The sequence below is a fragment of the Scyliorhinus canicula genome, chromosome 14 (assembly GCF_902713615.1).
Source record: "Scyliorhinus canicula chromosome 14, sScyCan1.1, whole genome shotgun sequence".
Taxonomy (NCBI): Eukaryota; Metazoa; Chordata; class Chondrichthyes; order Carcharhiniformes; family Scyliorhinidae; genus Scyliorhinus; species Scyliorhinus canicula.
The window spans coordinates 39,944,608-39,965,037 of record NC_052159.1 but is presented as its reverse complement, the minus strand read 5'-3'; the positions used below and the strand labels follow the sequence as shown (position 1 = coordinate 39,965,037).

At 46.4% G+C, this 20,430-nt stretch overlaps 1 protein-coding gene across 1 annotated transcript in view; it reads right to left on the bottom strand.

The window, feature by feature from the left end:
• LOC119977674 (E3 ubiquitin-protein ligase TRIM62-like) overlaps positions 1–19,584 on the bottom strand; it is a 35,131-nt gene extending 15,547 nt beyond the window's left edge. Inside the window, exons 1-4 of the mRNA XM_038818855.1 lie at positions 19,021–19,584; positions 14,899–14,994; positions 3,348–3,581; positions 1,665–1,687 (exon numbers count right to left, since the gene is read on the bottom strand). Of these exons, the coding sequence (XP_038674783.1) occupies positions 1,665–1,687; positions 3,348–3,581; positions 14,899–14,994; positions 19,021–19,584 (917 nt within the window). The remainder of the gene's footprint in view (positions 1–1,664; positions 1,688–3,347; positions 3,582–14,898; positions 14,995–19,020) is intronic.
• Positions 19,585–20,430: the final 846 nt, after the last annotated feature.

Genomic DNA, 20,430 nt, shown 5'->3' with positions numbered 1-20,430 from the left:
AAAACAAAAAAAAAGCAAACAACAGAAAGGAAAGAGATAACACCCGCCACATCCCACCAACCCATGTACACACTTCTCCCTCCCCCCAAACCCAACCCCTCCCCTCCCCCCCTCCTCCCCCCTCCCCCCCCCCCCCCCCCCCCCCCCCCCGGGTTGCTGCTGCTGCCGGCCTATTTCCCTACCGTTCCGCCAGGAAGTCCAGGAAAGGCTGCCACCGCCTAAAGAACCCCTGTACTGATCCCCTCAGGGCAAATTTCACCTTCTCCAATTTGATAAACCCCGCCATATCATTGATCCAGGCCTCCACGCTTGGGGGCCTCGCATCCCTCCATTGAAGTAAGATCCTCCGCCGGGCTACTAGGGACGCAAAGGCCAGGACACCGGCCGTACAGCTCATTTCTTAATGTCAAACTGTCTTTGAAAATCTGTTTATTCGAACAATAGCTTTTTCATCTTGCTTAGTAAAAATGTTGTTTTAATCTCCAACTAGTTTATGCATGTGTCAGGCTTTTTGGGTCTCTGTTGAAGCGATGTGTTTTATCATGTCCTGAGGTTATAAGTGCTGAAATCCTCAATTTAAAATGGGTATTAAAACTGGGGCTTAATATTTACACTAAATAGCCTTCTTTTACCTATCAGATCAGGAAATAGTCGATTCCTATCAGGAGGGAGATTAGGATAATCTTTTTTAATGTAGGGAGTTTTTGGTTATGGAATATATTCTCTGTGGTGGATTTCTCTCTGACCTTGTTTGGGGGGGGGGGGGGGGGGGAGACTGAGTAATGGTATATGCTGTGTATGACTGTCAGGTCCGAGTGCAATGGAATCTGTTTCTTCATTTCCGAGCACATCGAAAGGAAGAATGAAAGATATAATAGATTCCTGAAGAGAAATGTTCAGTATAATGAGTAAAATTATAGTTTTGCTAAAAAGAAAGATTTATATTTGTAGAGGGACTTTCACAACCTCAGAATGTGTAGCCAATTTAGTACGTTTGTAGTGTAGTCACTGTTGTAATATATGAAATGTTGAACAAATAGACCCAGAGCAATGGCACGAACACCAATAAACAAGAGATGGCTGAAAGAAGAGAGATTAACACCACAACGAGAAATGCAATAGGGTCCAATCCTTTACAGTCCAGATTGGATGTGTTGTTACGTCCTTTCCATTAAAGAAAGTGGAGGTAAAATGCAGGAGAAATGTAATGGGATGCCTGCTCAATGTCACCTGTTTCACGGCAAGATCTACATACAAGCAGACAAAACCAATGCAGTGCACTGAGGACCTCAATTTTTAGCCACATATGCCTTCATTTTTTTTCCCATTTGCATGTTGCCCCGATAGCCTGTTCACTAGGACATAGCCCCCATTGGCTCTCTGAAAGGGATTACACTTGCGCCACAAACATCTACACAATGACCACTGAGCCACTTGAGATTGGCCTAAGAAGAGGAACTTCAATTTCACTCAGGCAAGTTGGGCAACACCATCTTCCAAACTCTTTCAAATTGCTGGGGGCGGGGGGGGGGGGGGGGGGGGGGGGGGGGGGGAATGTCAAATATACAACCCTATGCCATTATATTTAACAATTAGCTTTTAATTGTGTAGCCCTTATAATTATACTTTGGAAAACCAAATGATTTATTGAATTTCTTACTTACCGATATTCATTGCAGTTTGCTCCCTACAGGAAAACAATAGCAAAAAAAGTTCCAATTACATGGCACAGAAATGGGTCCTTCAACCTACCAGTCTATGCTTCACTTGAGCTGCCTCCCATTCTTCCTCAACTAATTATATCAACATAACACTCTATTCTCTTCTGCCTCATATGCTTATCTAGATCCCTCTTTGATGCATCTGTTCCATTCGCCTCCTCTATTTCCCATGGTAGTGAGTTCCACATCCTCAGCATTTTCTGGATATTTAAGATTCCTCTGAATGCATTTCTTTCTGGTCCCCTATCTTCCACCATTTGTAAACTTGAGATCATCCAAAGCTCTGCTCCTGTGTCTTAATGTTCACTAAGCCCCTTTCACCCATCAACCCTCTGCTCACTGAAGATATTGGCTCCCGGGTAAACAATGCGTTGCTTTTACTTACTTTCTCACCTACTTTAAGAAACTTTGCCTTGTTCCTTGCCAATCATGCCACACTAATTCTAGGCAATGATCATCTCCAACAAGAGAGAATCAAACTATGATCTCCACTTAACAGTCAATGGTATGAACATTGCAAAATTCCCTCACCATCAACATCCTTGGGAGAGGGGGGGGGGGGGGGGAGAGCAGTTAGGAGTTTGATGGAATACTTTCCATTTGCCTGGATGAGTGTGGCACCACAACATACAAAAAGCTTGACACCCTCCAGGACAAAGCAGCCACTCAATTGGCGAGCCACCCACCAATATAAATATTCACTCCCCCCACCACCGACGCACAGTGGTTGCAATGTGTACTATATACAAGATGCACTGCAGCAACTTACCAAGGCTCCTTCAACAACATCTTCCAAATCTGCAACTTCTATCACCAAGTTCCCGCTCAAGCCATACACCATCTTGACTTAGAACGATGTTGCCTAACCTTAAACCTAGCACTTCACTGTCACTGGGTCAAAACCATGGAAATCCCTTGCTAACAGCACTGTGGATATACCTACACCTCATGCACTGCAGCGGTTCAAGAAGGCAGCTCATCACCACCTTGTCAAGGGCACTTAAGGATGCACTCTGCAGGAGATCTCCGTAATCGCCTACAGTCCTACAAACTCCCTAGGTCTCTGCTCTCTACAAATTCTGGCCAATTTAGCATTCCTGTTCTTAACCCTTCCACCATTCATAGCTGTGCCCTAAGCTACCAAGGACCATAGTAGATGTCATGGCACTGTGGGCCTGCCTTCAGCAGAGAGCTCAAGATAAAGATCCTGTGAAGGCCCCCGGAATCTTTGCATTAAGTTAATGGTACGAATAAATGCATTTGATTTTTTGGTGACTGTTTTTGATGGCCTCTATATTGCTCTTCACCACAAATGGAAAACCTCTCTCTCCATGCCTACTGTACCATAAACTTCCATAATTTTAGAGGCTTCTATTAGGTCACCCCTCAGCCTTCTCTTTTCAGGAGAAAAGAGAACCAGGCTGTTGATCCATTCATAATAGATATAACCTTGCAATTTTAGTATCATGCCAGTAAATCCTTTCCGAACTCTCTTCAGTGCCTCTGTATCTTTTTTATAACTTCTCCAACTAATCTATTCAAAGAGAACATCACCCATCTTTTAATGTTAATGCATTCAGAATAATAGTGATTAATTCTCCTGGAAGATGATTGAAAATAAATTACCTTTAGAAATCTGAATGAGTCGCTCTGATTTAAAATGGTATTTATCTGCTCAGTCGTTCTGTTTAAGTCATCAAGCTCTTCCACCCAGTCTTTAGTCTGTGCTTCAATGTACAGTGTAGCAGCCTGTCGTTCAGCTTCAATGAACTGCAAGGTCTGCTGCTCATCATCTTCAATAAGTGCTTTAATCCCCTTATAATGTTGAATAGCTTTTTCTAGATATCCAGAGTATGCTGCCTATAATTAATAGTCCAAAAAGGAAAACACTTTAGATTGCTTTCATGCAAATACCCATATTTAAATATTTGTATCTTCATTTAAGGACACTTTTTGAAATAAACAAAACTAAGTGATAAATAATGGCGGCGATTCTCCGAGCCCCGCGCCGGAGAATCGCCGCAACCGCGCCACAACGCCCCGACAGCGGCGCGCGATTCGCCGAAGTGCAGAGAATCAGCGCCATTTGCACCGGCACGTTTGGCGCGGCGCAGCCATGCTGCTGGAAACGGCGCGGCCGCCAATTCTCCGGCCCGGATGGGCCGAGCGGCCACGCCGATACAACAGAATCCCACAGGTGCCGTTCATCCCTGGTCACTGCCGGCGGGAACACTGTTGGAATGGTCGGGTGGGCGGCCTGTGGGCGGGGGGGGGGGGGGGGGGGGGGGGGGGGCTCCTTCACAGGGGGTCCTCCGATGGGGTCTGGCCCACAATCGGGGCCCACTGATCGGCAGGCCAGCCTCTCCCCCCCGGGCCTACTTTCTGGTGTGCTGGCCCCTGAACACCGACGCCATGTTGAGTCGGGGCCGGCGCGCTAAAGAGGTCCCCTGCGCATGCGCAGGTTGGCGCGACCCAACTGCGTATGCGCGGGTTGGCGTGGCGCCCATTTGGTGCCGCAAAAGGAGGCTGGAGCAGCGTGAACCACTTCAGTGCCAAGCTATGGGGGCCAGAATCGGTCGTACCAGGGCCCGGTTTGCGCCGTCGTGAAATGCGACGGCGTTCACAACGGCGCAAACACTTGGGCTCCATATCAGAGAATCGCCCCCAATTAGTCTAACATTACCATTGTGTCAATCAGGTTAACCATGAAGCGATTGGACTGACATAAAAATAATCTAGCTGACTAATGCCCATTCACATCACTAAGGGTAGAGAGCCACCCTTGTTTAGCCAGTTGGTCCACAGAAGTCCTTCACAAAACCTCTGGGGACTGCTGCCAAAATTGGGAGAGACGTCTCACAGACTAAAACAACAGCCTAACATAGTCGTATTGACAGCATTATCCTTTCACCCATTGACTAGAAATGGTGGCTGGTACAGTAAAGGTACCAGCCACCTAAATACTGTGGCTATAAGAGCTGATATTTTGCAATGACTGACTCACCTCCTGATTCCCCAAAGCCTTCCCAGTGTACACAAGGCAGAAGTGTGATGGAGTACACTCAACTTGCCTGGATGAGTGCAGCTCCAACAACACTCAAGAAGCTCAACACCATCCAGGACACAGCAGCTTGCTCAATTGTCACGCGAACCATCATCTTAAGTATTCATTCCCTCCACCAATGGCCACAGCGGTATATGCCATTGCAGCAATTTGTCGCACCTTCCACCAAAGTGCCGTCCAAACCTGTGGCCTCTGCCACCTAGAAGGTCAAGGACAGCAGGTGCACTTGGAACACCAGCACCTGAAATTTCTTTTGCAAGCCCACACCCACACAGACTCTAGTAGCACAGGAGGCAGCTCACCACTACCTTCCCAACCGTAATTAAGGATGGACAATAAATTCTGGTCTTGTCAGATCCCACGAACAAATAAAGAACCCTCAATACTAATGTTGACAGACTAGTGGAGCAGATGGAGGAATTTAAAAGGTGGCGCTGTCGTTGGCGGGCAGAGTGCAATCCGTCAAAATGACGGTTCTCCCGAGGTTCTTGTTCCTCTTCCAGTGCTTGCCCATCTTTATCCCTAGGGCCTTTTTTAAAAGGGTGACCAGCAGCATCACGGGATTTGTTTATGCGCATGGCACCCCGAGGGTGAAGAGGGTCTTCTTGGAGCGGGGTAGAGATGGGGGGGGGGGGGGGCTGGCGTTGCCCAATCTCTCGGGGTACTACTGGTCGGCCAACCACTTGGTGCGCAAGTGGGTGATGGAGGGGGAGGGGGCAGCATGGAAACGGATGGAGAGAGCGTCCTGTGGGGATACAAGCCTGGGGGCCCTGGTAATGGCGCCGTGGCCACTCCCTCCCACGAGGTATACCACGACTCCGGTGGTGGCGGCTACCCTCAAGATTTGGGGGCAGTGGAGGCACATAGGAGAGAAGTGGGGGGCTCGATGGAGGCTCCGTTAAGGGGGAGCCATAGGTTCATCCCGGGGAACATGGATGGGGGATTTCAGGGATGGTATAGAGCGGGTATTAGACAGCTGAAGGACCTGTTTATCGACGGAAGGTTTGCAAGCCTGGGGGAGTTGAAGGAGAAATTCGGGCTCCCGCCGAGAAACATGTTTAGATATCTGCAGGTAACGGCATTTGCGAGATGGCAGGTGGAGGGATTCCCTGCGCTCCCCGCTAGGGGGGTGAGTGACAGGATGCTCTCGGAGGTCTGGGTCGGGGAGGGGAAGATATCCGATATCTACAAGCTTATGCAGGAGGTGGAAGAGGCGTCAGTAGAGGTGCTGAAAACAAAGTGGGAGGGGGAACTGGGGGAACAGATCGAAGACGCGACATGGGCTGATGCCCTGGAGAGGGTAAATTCTTCCTCCTCGTGTGCGCGGCTTAGCCTCATTCAATTCAAGGTGCTGCATAGGGCCCACATGACTGGGACGAGGATGAGTAGGTTCTCTGGGGGTGAAGATAGGTGTGTCAGGTGCTCGGGGAGTCCAGCGAACCATGCCCATATATTCTGGGCATGCCCGGCATTGGAGGAGTTCTGGAAGGGGGTGGCGAGGACGGTGTCAAGGGTGGTGGGATCCAGGGTCAAGCCAGGATGGGGACACGCGATCTTTGGGGTTGGGGTAGAGCCGGGAGTGCAGGAGGCGAAAGAGGCCGGTGTGCTGGCCTTTGCGTCCCTAGTAGCCCGGCGAAGGATTTTACTACAATGGAAGGATGCAAGGCCCCCAAGCGTGGAGACCTGGATCAATGACATGGCGGGCTTCATTAAGCTTGAGAAGGTCAAATTCGCCCTGAGAGGATCGGTGCAAGGGTTCTTTAAACGGTGACAACCTTTCCTCGACTTTCTGGCTCAACGATAGGGTACTGGGACAGTAGCAGCAGCAAACCGGGGGGTGGGGGGGGGGGGGGGGGTGGGGGGGGGGGGGGGGGGTGGACGTTGATTATGTTTGCTTATTTTATTTAAATTTTATTTATTTAATTTTAATTTATGATTAAGTTCACTTGTTGGGGGGGTGGGGGGAGTGTGATACATGTGATGTTACGGTTTGGGGGGAATTGTGGGTGCTATGGGGCTGTTCGTTGCATATTACTGCTTGTTGCTATACTTGTTATATTTTTATATTTTCTGTTAAAAATTCCAATAAAAATTATTTTAAAAAATAAAAAAAATACTAATGTTGAATTTTAAAAGTCTATTCCCAACACAAAGTGCATGTTTATAAATTCTGAGATGAATTCTATTTTGTTCACTTAATATTTAAAACAGTTGTGACTTTGTAGTTACATCCATCACTCCTCAGTTTGTTATGATTGTCCAGGATTGAACTTTTGGAACTTTTGCTTATTCAATTCAGCCACAAGAGGGTTGCTGGGAAAGTATGTTCTGTTGGTCACATTTCTCACTCCGTAATTACATATTACAGATATGGACATGGCCATTGCCGAAAAAAGAGAGATATCAAAGGATTTTGTTGCACTCACCAGGGCACTGAGGTGAAGCTAGTTGCTCCACGCTGTTTCTCTGCTGTTGCAACATCAGTGGTGATCACAATTAACAAGATGCTGCCATCAAACCAAAAAACATGTTGTGCCTATCACACAGATCACTCATGTGGTATTTGAATTTCCTGGCATGAAACTTGGTATATCGGCCGTATGTCCCAAACACTGGCAGATTGTATCAAACAGCATGTCCCAGCCACTATTCGCAATGAACAAGATATTGAATGTATCCAACCAAACCATGTTTGCAAAACCCAAAGCACAATGTCCATTATTAGATGTGATGCGGACAACATTTGCTGAATAATCCTCAATGTGTTAAGAATTATGCTGACTACAAATTTTAAATTATCAGTTGGGTTTGCAGTGTGTGGCGCATTTGTGCGTACTGGAATTTACATATGTTATTTGCAGACAGAAAGAGCACATGCACACATTGTGCCTATTAAAACTGAAAAATAAGTGACAGCCATTCACTGATTCATCCCCAGGACAATACCTTGACCACTCAGGGTCAAGCTGCCTGCTTTAAATTTCAATACTTGGCAGTTATTTGTCAGCTACCATCAACTGGTGCATTCACCATGGCAATGTCTCCACCAATCAGAGTCCACTTGCCAACTAATCCACACACTCTCCTCATACTACAAAACATGTTGTTTTCTTCTTATACTGTTATTCCTGCAAATTGTCCAAGCGGGTGCAAGACGAAAAGCTTTGCCATGTCTTTTTTTCAGCAATAATCCTTTGTGTGCTAAAATTATGCTGACAAACAATTTAAGATTGTCAGTCAGACTCACAGTGCATGCTTGCAAGTACTGGAAGTTACATATATTAATGCACAGGGCCCTGTTCTTTACAGACAGAAGAACATGCACACACCCAATATTTCAACTAAATAAAATAAGTGATAGCCACTCCTTAGTTAATTCCTCAGGACAACAACTTGATCAATCAGAGCCAGAGTGCCTGGTTTAAATTTTATACAATGTTTGGCAGTTATCTGTCAGTCACCATGAACTGCTGCATTCTCCATGGCAACACCCCTACCAATCAGACCCCACGTGCCAACCAATCAGCATTCTCTTCTCATACAGGATAAAGTTGTTTCCCAGACCTTGGTATTCTTGTGATTTTGCTGATGGGTGCAAGACAAAAGGTTCAGACAAAATGTATTTTTCAGCAATCCTTGTATTTACAACATACATTCAATAAAGTGCCACACCAGTTGTTAATGCACAAGATAAGGGCTTATTGAGCTTTCAGTAATATATTGTCATGTGAGAATCACTTTAAGGAAGATTTTTGTCTTATCATAGAATTATCATAGAATTTACAGTGCAGAAGGAGGCCATTTGGCCCATCGAGTCTGCACTGGCTCTTGGAAAGAGCACCCTATCCCCATTACCCAGTAACCCCACCTAATACTAAGGGCAATTTTGTACACTAAGGACAGTTTATCATGGCCAATCCACCTAACCCGCACATCAGTGATGTCATTGTGTGGGTGGAGCTTGGCTGTGGCTGTGTGAGGTTTTTGCTTTCACTTTCAGATTTAACTGCTGTGGACTCAGGGAGAAGGATGTGTTTTGGCCTGTCTCTCTCTATTTTCATTTTCAATATCAGTTCTAGTAAAAAAAAAACTCATTCATTATAGCTACCTGTTTTGGTAACTTAAAAGATATAGTTTGCTTTCCGGAAGGATTGAAACCTGCTGGTGAGACGGGGTCAGAATGTCTGGGAAAGCCAGCCTTATTCAAGTGAGAATGCAGAGTGCTGGGCCACACCTTTGAAAAGGGGTTTTTGATTTATGGGATTTTGTTTTTGAATTGGAACAGTTAAGTGGTAATTCATTAAGTGTTATACATAAATTACTGTAGCTGGGGGTTGTCTTTATGTTTGTAATTAGTTGGATCCCGGTCCTGGGTCACTGTCCGTGTGGAGTTTGCACATTCTCCCCGTGTCTGCGTGGGTTTCACCCCCACAACCCAAAGATGTGCAGGGTAGGTGGATTGGCCACACTACCACATTGGCCCCTTAATTGGAAAAAATAATTGGACTCTAAATTTTTTTTTTAAATGTTTGTAATTAGTAAAAATTCTTGCTGTGTGTTTATATAAATGTTAACTGAGTTCTTAGAATAAAGCTTGTTTTGATTAAAGTGTCTAGGAAGACTGTTGAATCATACCTGAAGTGAAGGCTCTTGTGCTCGTCCTAGCCAAATTCAACATAAAGGTTGTAGGTCAGGTGGACTTCATAATGTACTTTGGAGTTTCTAAGCCCCGGCACATAACAATATTCACGTGGATAGAGGATTAGTTCATGGATAGGAAACAGAGAGATAGAATGTGTGATTTTTCGAATCCATTAGCTATGGCCGCAAACACTATTGTGGTGGCCACATCTCACAAGAGGGCCATAACGGGAGATGCGCCAGTGAAATCTTGGTTTGAGATCTACCCCGCCCCCTGCCAGTGACGTGAACAGGTTCGTGCCCAGAAAGGACATGGATCTGATATCCATTAATTTAAATTCATTTAAATATCGTTAAATGGCTTTATGCTGTAGCAGCCGCCTCCGTGGAAGATCCCCAACCCCATCCCTGGCAATGTGATATCTTGCCGGCACAAATAACTCCTGTTTAATAACTGATGCCGGGGATGTGGAGGTGCCTGGAGGACCCAAGGTTGAGGGCTGAGGTTAGACATTACCCGTGGCAGCCTGGCAGTGCCCCAGGCACTTCCTCTTGGAGGGAAATATCAGGGGGCAGTGCCAGGGAACACTGAGATGGGAAATAAAGTGGGCACAGCCAGGGGGCACTGGCAGGGGTAACCCATTGAGGGTGGGGGTCTCCCCTTATGTGTGGTGGGGGGCAGGTGAACGGAGAGCCATGTGCATTGACGAATGCACCGGGTGGGGGGGAGAGGGGGGTGAGTGCCCCCAAATACTTCCATGCTGGGGGTGCAAATTGCCCTGAAGCTCGTGGGTGGGGTACTGCATGGCAGTGAGGAACTCCAAGGGAGATTATCTTTCTCACAGATCTAGGCACCCTTTGATGATGGTGCCCCAATCTCTGTGGAGTTGAGCTTGCTGGCTTTACCAGACCTCAACCCACTATTGTGATGCCGCGTACCGCGCCCCTTGATATTTTGTGTGTCATAATTGGTCAGAAAACCTGACTGTGTTTCTGGAGAGAAACACGTCGGTATTCAGTACGAATCTGACTCTTGCCATTTTTGGGGGAAGTTCCGCTCAGGGTAAATAGAGCATGTTCAAGGTAACAGGCTATGACTACTGGAGTGTCACAAGGTAATGGGGCCTCGGCTATTTATAGTCTAAGGAGATAAGATTAATATATCTAGGTTTACTGATGATTAAGTGAAGTGGGAATGTAAGCTGTGAGGAGAGCACAAAGAGGCTTCAAAAATATATAGGCACATTGGGCGGAATTTAGCACTCTGTACACATAATGCCATCTGGGGCTGGACAGTCGAGATTTCATAGAAATTTTGGGGTCGTGGATTCTGCCGTCACAATGGCGGGTGGGGGCTGTAGAGCCGGCATCACCAGCTCCACAGTGATCAGAAAAAGGCGGCCGATCTGAATTAAAAATAAATTCCCCCAACCCCCACATATATGGGGGACCACCCCCACAAGCACCGGGGCAACCCCATCCACTGGGGCAAGCACCCCCAAAGGAAAGCACCAGGCCAGTCCCCCCCCCCCCCCCCCCCCCCTCCCCACCCCCCAACCCCACCATACACAAGCACTGTGGTGGGCAATCCTTTCCCTACACAAGAACATAGAACATAGAACATTACAGCGCAGTACAGGCCCTTCGGCCCTCGATGTTGCGCCGACCTGTGAAACCACTCTAAAGCCCATCTACACTATTCCCTTATCATCGATATGTTTATCCAATCACCATTTGAATGCCCTTAGTGTTGGCGAGTCCACTACTGTTGCAAGCAGGGCATTCCACGCCCTTACTACTCTCTGAGTAAAGAACCTACATCTGTCCTATATCTATCTCCCCTCAATTTAAAGCTATGTCCCCTCATGCTAGACATCACCATCCGAGGAAAAAGGCTCTCACTGTCCACCCTATCTAATCCTCTGATCATCTTGTATGCCTCAATTAAGTCACCTCTTAACCTTCTTCTCTCTAACGAAAACAGCCTCAAGTCCCTCAGACTTCCCTCATAAGATCTTACCTCCATACCAGGCAACATCCTGGTAAATCTCCTCTACACCCTTTCCAATGCTTCCACATCCTTCCTATAATGCGGCGACCAGAATTGCACGCAATACTCCAAATGAGGCCGCACCAGAGTTTTGTACAACTGCAACATGACCTCATGGCTCCGAAACTCAATCCCTCTACCAATAAAAGCTAACACACCGTTAACCTTCTTAACAACCCTCTCAACCTGGGTGGCAATTTTCAGGGATCTATATACATGGACACCGAGATATCTCTGCTCATCCACACTACCAAGAACCTTACCATTAAGGTTCACAACAGAAGTAAGGCTCACTGGTCAATAGTTACCGGGGTTGTCTCTACTCCCCTTCTTGAACAAGGGGACAACATTTGCTGTCCTCCAGTATTCTGGCACTATTCCTGTAGACAATGATGACATAAAGATCAAAGCCAAAGGCTCAGCAATTTCCTCCCTAGCTTCCCAGAGAATCCTAGGATAAATCCCATCCGGCCCTGGGGACTTTTCTATTTTCACACTTTCCAGAATTGCTAACACCTCCTCCTTATGAACCTCAAGCCCTTCTAATCTAGTAGCCTGTATCTCAGTATTCACCTCGACAACATTGTCTTTTTCCGGTGTGAATACTGACGAAAAATATTCATTTAGCACCTCTCCTATCTCCTAAGACTCCATGCACAACTTCCCACTACTGTCCTTGACTGGCTCTACTCTTACCCTCATCGTTCTTTTATTCCTGACATATCTATAGAAAGCTTTAGGGTTATCCTTGATCCTACCTGCCAAAGATTTCTCATGTCCCCTCCTGGCTCTTCTTAGCTCTCTCTTTAGGTCCTTCCGAGCTAACTTGTAACTATCGAGCGCCCTAACTGAACCTTTATGTCTCATCTTTACATAAACCCTTCTTCCTCTTGACAAGTGTTTCAACTACTTTAGTAAACCACAGTTCCCTCGCTCGACCACTTCCTCCCTGCCTGACAGGTACATACTTATCAAGGACACGCAGTAACTGTTACTTGAACAAGCTTCACTTTTCAATTGTGCCCATCCCCTGCAGTTTTCCTCTCCAGCCGATGCATCCTAAGTCTTGCCTCATCGCATCATAATTGCCTTTCCCCCAGATATAACTCTTGCCCTGCGGTATATACCTATCCCTTTCCATCACTAAAGTAAATGTAATCGAATTGTGGTCACTATCACCAAAGTGCTCACCTACCTCCAAATCTAACACCTGTCCTGGTTCATTGCCCAGCACCAAATCCAATATGGCCTCGCCTCTTGTTTGCTTATCTACATACTGTGTCAGGAAACCCTCCTGCACACATTGGACAAAAATGGTCTCATCTAAAGTACTCAAACTATAGCGTTTCCAGTCAATATTTGGAAAGTTAAAGTCCCCCATAACAACTACCCTGTTACTTTCGCTCCTATCCAGAATCATCTTTGCAACCCTTTCCTCTACATCTCTGGAACCCCCCCCCCCCCCCCCCCCAAACACATAAGATCCCCTTAATGGGGCTCTGAAAATGGCCTGCCCCTGCCACAGCCCCAGGCAGTGCCACCCTGGCACAACAAAGTTGCCATTGATAGGTTGGTCCTGCCAGAGGACTGTGCCAGGGCATTGCCCAAGCATGTCCCTTTCCTTCCAGGAGCTACCCTTACCTTAGCACCCCCAGCGGATTCCCTTCAACTGCTTCTGGTTTTTCTATTTCTGTTGTAGAAAATATAGGCAACAGGGGGTGTGGAAAATCAGAAAATGAGGTCGCGTCGGCAAGATTCCCATTTTCCAATTCTTGCATGATTTCCGGCCTCGTCCCTGTATGTACTCATAGTGAACACGGGCACAAAACCATCCCCATTAAGTGAGTAGATGACAGAGTGGCAGATGGAGTATCGTGTGGGAAACAAAATGTTATTCAATTTGACGGTAAGAACAGAAACGTAGAGTATTTCTTAAAAAGCATGGAAATATTTCAAGTTGATGTTAAGAAAGGCTTACGTGTACTTGCACAAGGAACACCAAAAGTTAGCAAATTGGTGTAGCAAACAATTAGGAAAGCAAGTAGCATGTTAGCTTTATTACAATTGGAATACAAGCATAAGGAAGTCTTACTGCAACTGGATGGGACTTTGGTGAGATTACACCTGGAATGCTGTGTGCAATTTGTGTCTTCATATTTAAGGGTGGATATACTTGCTCTGCAGGCAGTACAGTGAAGATTCAATGGATTGGTATCTGGGCTGAGAGGGTTGGCCCGTGATTGGATATTTTGTAAATTGGGTCTATCTTCTCTGGAGTTTAGGAGAGTGAGAGGTGATCTCATTGAAACATTTAAGGTTAAGAAGAGGCTTGATAGGATAGATACTGAGACTTTGGTTCATTATTTCCTGGTTCCTCAGCGTCGCAATTAGGGAGTGCCCCAATGACGTGCTGGGGAATCCCTCTCGGATGTTCCCACAGAAGAGTTTACCTCCCTAGGACAATGGATTTGGGCTGGGAAGCATCTAACAACGTGATTTAAATTGCTAACTATGGATACTACTGCCAGTTCTATCTTCATAGTTACTCTCAAAGAGTTAGAAGGAAAAAAGCACTTGTAACTCCAGGGTAATTATTTTGAACACCCAAACCGAGCCCCGCATAGGAGGACTGCACAATCACGACCCCCCACAGGACATCCCAACACCCCCCAAAAAAGCACCTGGCCTGGCCCAGCCTGACCCAATACCGGGCATCCCCTTCCACCAAACTCCCCCAACTTACCCCCACCTCTCGGACTGAATCCCCCCCCCCCCCCCCCCCCCCCCCGGTCCGTCCGTCCCACTCCCTTCCCCCACTGTGGGTTGGTCTCCCCAACCACTCCCCCATTATAGGTCTACCTGCCCCCCCACCACCCAGGTTTGACCCGCCGACCTAATAACCACCCCTACTTACCTTTCAAACTTAGCAGTTTCATGATAACGGGAGAGGGGGCAATCATTTAGGTCTGAACTGAGGAGAAAGTTCTTCACACAAAGTGTTGTGAATCTTTGGAATTCTTTACACCAAGAGGTTGTGGATATATCATCACTAAATATATTTATAGCTGGGTAGACAGACCTTTGGTCCCTCAGGGCATCAAGGGATATAAGGAACAGGAGGGAAAGTGGAATTGACACCATGATCATATTGAATGGCGAAGCAGGCTCGACGGGCTGTATGGTCTTCTCCTGCTCCGATCTCTTGTCTTCTTATCTTCATTCAAAAGACAATAATAACAACTTAAGTTTCATCTTGGCCCAAATTAACCCCTAGCTTGTGTCATTTGTATGGTACACAACTTTACCTACGTCTTCTCTAGTGCATACATTTCTATAATATCATCTCAATTTTACATCTTTGCTTCTTAGACAAAAAGATTATTTCCTTTAAAAATATAATTAGCTTTTAAGATAGCACTTACTAACACATGGGAATTTAACTCTCGAAGCCTTTTGACAGCTTCTTCCGTTTTTGTCCGCTTCACAGTAAGCTCCTTCATTTTTTCTGTGAAAGACAGCTGATAAGAAAGAAAAGGGAATTAATTACTGCACTCACCAGTAACCTGCTATTTATACAAGTCCTGAGACGTATTATATTATGTCTCATCATAAGGCAAATTGCTTCATGATAACGCCTTTATGAAGTGCACAGTCATAGAAGAGATTTTCAAAAGAGCATTCAGTCATTAGTTCAAGCCTGGTAAATGTTCTTTTAGCTGCTATAGCAACCATATCCTGTAGTAAGTTATCTAAGTCCTCATTATGCTCAGGAGAGCTGTGATGTTAGTCAGCTATGCTACATGGAGGAAGGTTTACGATGCTTGTTTTGCATTTTCTGTCAAAGTCTTGATCATGCTGTAGTGTCTTCAAAAATAAAAGTGGAGGAGGGAAAGCAGCTCACGGAGAGGAATAATCATTTAATGTCAAGGCCTTAAGAACTCTCTTGTGTACACAATAAAGAAAATCAGACAGCAACTTTCTAGGCCATCTCGCTTGCTGCTAAGTAACTGGTTCTAAAACTGGTGTCAGCAGGTAGAAATAATGCTTGCCTGAAGGAACATAAAGGAATAGGAGAAATAAAATCAAAGCTTCTGAACAATCTGGTGTCGTAAAGTAAATGGCAAAATCATTTTAGTAGATTTTAAACTCTCATGTCTCAGCATCTGAAACAATTATACGCAGCTGTAGGTCAAAATGTCCAAAGCTGGAGTTATGCAGGCAGGACAGTGAGGAAGATGCCAATAGATTTTCTGTGGTAAAATTTTAGTTAAGTGTTTACCTAAAGTAGAATAAGAAGTAGGCTGTTAATCTCCAATGTTATTGAGTTCATACAAGTAACCAAATTGTTTTGCAAAGCACTGAGGAAGCAAACAGAGATTTATATCCATATTTTTTCAGACCCATTCTTATTATATTTGAATTTTACAATTTGATCAAGGCTGCAGTAATGGCATGGCATTCGAATAAGTCCAAAGCTGATTAGACCGACCGTTAATAATTGGCGGTTTCAATATTGTATTGAAACAATCAAAATCACCAAAGTGAGAAAAATCAGTCAAAAGATCTGTTTGCCATTAAAGTTCAGTTTTCCACCTGATGAAATGAATCAAAAATTGTATTATTTAGTTATTTATTTTTACAAAACTGTAAATAGATGCCTTGTCCATGGTCTCCTGCCCTGTACACCTCAATCCCACCCACCAGCTTGGCATCATTGTCAGTGGGCTCATCGGGAATCAGATCTGGTGCAGTTTTCTTTAATCCTTTTCGTGGGATGAGCGTGCCAGTGGCAAAGCCCAGTATTTGTTGTCCACCCCAGGTTGCCCTGGTAAAGATGGTAGTGAGCGTCCTTATTAAACTGCTGCAGTCCATCTGGTGTAGGTACACCCATTGTGGTGTTAGTAAAGAAGTCCCAGGATTTTGACCTATCAAAAGTCAGGGGCAGCAGGGTAGCATGGTGGTTAGCATAAATGCTTCACAGCTCCAGGGTCCCAGGTTCGATTCCCAGCTGGGTCACTGTCTGTGTGGAGTCTGCACGTCCTCCCCCTGTGTGCGTGGGTTTCCTCCGGGTGCTCCGGTTTCCTCCCACAGTCCAAAGATGTGCGGGTTAGGTGGATTGGCCATGCTAAATTGCCCGTAGTGTCCTAATAAAAGTAAGGTTAAGGGGGGGGTTGTTGGGTTACGGGTATAGGGTGGATACGTGGGTTTGAGTAGGGTGATCATGGCTCGGCACAACATTGAGGGCCGAAGGGCCTGTTCTGTGCTGTACTGTTCTATGTTCTATGTAAAAGTGAAGGATCGGCAATAATTCCAAGTCAGGATAGTGGTAGGGAATCAGGTTGGTAGGGAATCTGCAGACGGTGGTGTTCTCATGTGTCTGTTGCCTTTGTCTCCCAAGGTGGCAGAGGTCACAGATTTAAAAGTGCTGTCAAAAAATGCTTGATAAAAATTTACAGTGCAGAAGGAGGCCATCCGGGCAATCGAGTCTGCACCGGCCCTGGGAAAGATCACCCTCCTTAAACTCACGCCTCCACTCCATCCCCGTAACCCATTCACCCCACCTAACCTTTTGGACACTAAGGGGCAACTTAGCATAGCAAATCCACCCAACCTGCACATCTTTGGACTGTGGGAGGACTGTGGGACCAGAGCACCCTGAGGAAACCCACGCAGACACTGGGAGAAAGTGCAAACTTCACACAGACAGTCAATCGAGGCTGGAATTGAACCCGGCCCCTGGAGCTGTGCTTGAATAGAGTAAAAGGGAAGTCGCCATAGTCCCAAATGACCATAGGTTGCTTTCCCCTTTGAGGGACAGAATTGACTGGTGGTGATTTAACCTAAGGGTCACCACACCTATGATGAGGAGCATGGTTGAGGAGGTGGAGTCTTCATGTATAACCTCAGCCAGTACGGGAATTGAACCCACAGTGCTGGTTTTGCTCTGCATCACAAGCCAGCTGTCTAGCCAAGTGAGTTAAATCAGTCCCACACTGCTGCCACTGACGAGGTAGTGAATATTTAACGTGACAGATGGATGTTGATTGGATGAGGCCTGAATGTTGAATAGCCTGGGACTTATGCCGGAGAACTCGACCAAGCTTGACACCTGGGCCCACTCACTACTTTCTCCAAGTTATGGCATTTCTAGAAATTAAAATCAGAAGAGATGTATTATGGGAAACTGAATTGGATTGGCCACGCTATATTGCCCCTTAATTGGAACATGAAATGAATTGGGTACTTTAAATTTAAAAAAAAGAAAACTTTTCAAACTTCTGAGGATTTGCTGGAGGGTGTCTGCCTGGACCTCGGGGAGTTGCGGGGAGCGACCCGGTGGCAAGTGCATGGACTCGGCAGGGCAGTCTCTACCGGCACCAAAGAGTGGCGTGAACCACTCCGGCGTCGGGCCGCCCGGAAGGTGCGGAATACTCCACACTTCCGGGGGCTAGGCCAGGCGCTGGACGGGTCGACGCCGCGCCAACCGGTGCCGAAGGGCCGTCGCCAGTCAGCGCGAGTTGGCGCATGCGCAGAACTGCTGGCGTGTTCCCTGCTCATGCGCAGGGGGTTCCGTCTCTGCGTCGGCCATGGCGGACCCTTACACAGGCAGGCGCGGAGGGAAAGAGTGCCCCCACAGGAGAGACCCGATCGCGGGCCAGGCCATCGTGGGTCCCCCCCCCCCACCCCCGGGGCTGCATCCCCCGCCAGTATGGATCTTGTCTATTTAACGCCGGCGGGACTGGCCGAAAACACGCGGCCGCTCAGCCCATCAGGGCCCTGATAATTGCCAAGGGGTCCGCTGCCAACGGCCCCTGACCAGTGCTGCGCGATACCCGGCCCCGCCCAAAAACCGGCGCCAGAGAATTCCAGCCGGGGGTTGCAGATCCCGCCCGGGGTGTCCCTTTCAGGAGCAAGGTTCCCTGCCTGATAGCCCCATTGATAAAATACACTCTTTAAACCCACCCCCTAGCTGCACTGCAGAGCTCCTCCCAAACAAAGGACACATGCGCCATTGCCGCTGGAACTATCACTGGCACACAACCGCTCTCAGGGCAAAAGCCTCACCAGTACCTGTGCCTGATGGTGGCATTCCTGGCACTGAAAGGGTATGGAGGAGGACACCCGCTTCTGGTGGCTCAAGCGGGGACCTGTTTGGAATCTTGCAATCTTCTGCACTGTCATGGATGCCCTATGCACAGGGGCATCAGACTACATCACTTTCAACCTGGACCAGGCCCAGCAAGGTGCTTGGGCAGCAGGATTTTCCGCCATCGCTGGCACGGCCCCAGGTCCAGGGGGCGATCAATGGTGTCATCCTCCGAACACCGGTTCAGTCGGAAGGGCTTCCACTCCATGAATCTGCAGCTGGTGCTGGTTTCAAACCTGCCTCTTTGGGAGTGGTTAAAATCCTGCCCTATGTCACGCCACCTTGTACAAAAACAACTGACAAAACATTTGACGTGTAGCTTGAACTATCTAAAGTCAGTCAGTGCCACTGTTTAAATTTGTCATTGCAGTATCAAGTGAGCTCAATTCGCCCTTACCTGGATTTCACTTTTTGCTTCTTCTATCGTCAAGATCGAGTGGTTCTTGTGCTTCCCTATAATACTGCAAAGACTGCAAATGCTTGAATGATCTTGTTTGCAATAGAGCTTGAGGGTTTCCTTGTGCTCTTCACACTTCCGCAAAGTCCTTGCTTCTGTGGGATCAACCAAAACGTGGTCTTTCAGTAGTGGTTTCTCACTATGTGGGCGAAGGTGGGTTACACAAAAGAAAGTCTCGCACTGGACACAGCTCATTACAGCAGGGACATCTTCCTCAAAGCAGTAGTCGCAGACAGTTTTCCTTTCCTGACATGTTGACAGTTTCTCAACCCTTTCAGCAAGCTTGGCATTCTTAAGCAACCGTGGCTTTTCAGCAAATTCAACATGACATTCTGGACATATATAATGCTCCTCTGGTGACTTGTGCTTCAGGTGATCTTGAATGCACCTCAGGCAGAAGCTGTGGTTACAGGTGAGAGTTATCGGGTATGAGAATGTCTGCAAGCAGATAGAACAAGTAATTTCATCCTTGTAGCTATCCACAGGTTTAATGTAACCAGCCATTGTGACCATGTAACAAAACGGAGGGTGATCAACTATTTATATACTCATGGGATCGTCCACTGTTCTTCATCTATATTATTCTACTTGAGTGTGCAAGAACAAAAGGCAATTTTTCAACTGATTTTCCATAATAATTTCAACAATCACCTCCTTCATTTCAATAACCATTTATTGAGCAAAAACATCAAAATTATGATTTAGTTATTTTCTTTAAAGGGAATGGTATAGTCTACAGATGTCTTTCTCCATTTAGGTACTGTCAGCAGTTGGAATATTCAACTTTATAAATACTTAATATTTATTTTAATTAAATTTATATGATATGAAACAAGATCCCTGCTCATTTGTTATGCAATTTGTAAAACATAAAGGGTTGAGGTTAACTTTAATAATGAGGTGAAAGGATGTAGGCATTGGTAAACTGCATAAAGATAAATGAATATTTAAAATCATCCAACTTGTAAAATGGACTTTTATTTAGTTCTGGAATCTTTTGTTTTCTAAGTTGCAATGTGTTTTGATGCACAAAGCATGTCAGCGGGATGATGGGGGGAGTCGACTTGGTCAAAACCAGTCGTGCAAACAGGTGAGTAAGTACAAACTCCTGCTTAACTCAGCAAACAGCAGTGAATAAGATAGTTGCAGCAAGGAGATTAAATGGCATTCAAACTAACCTGAATGGCGTGGCTAAGGAGAGTGAAAATTCCTTCTGTTAACTTTCCAGTGACATCGCTTGTTGTCCCTGTTTACAGCCAATTAATTACTTTTTGGCCACCGTTGTTTTGCTGGGTGCAAATTTGCGGCAGCCATGTTTCCATGTTTGCTGCTGATACAAAGCAAGGTAAA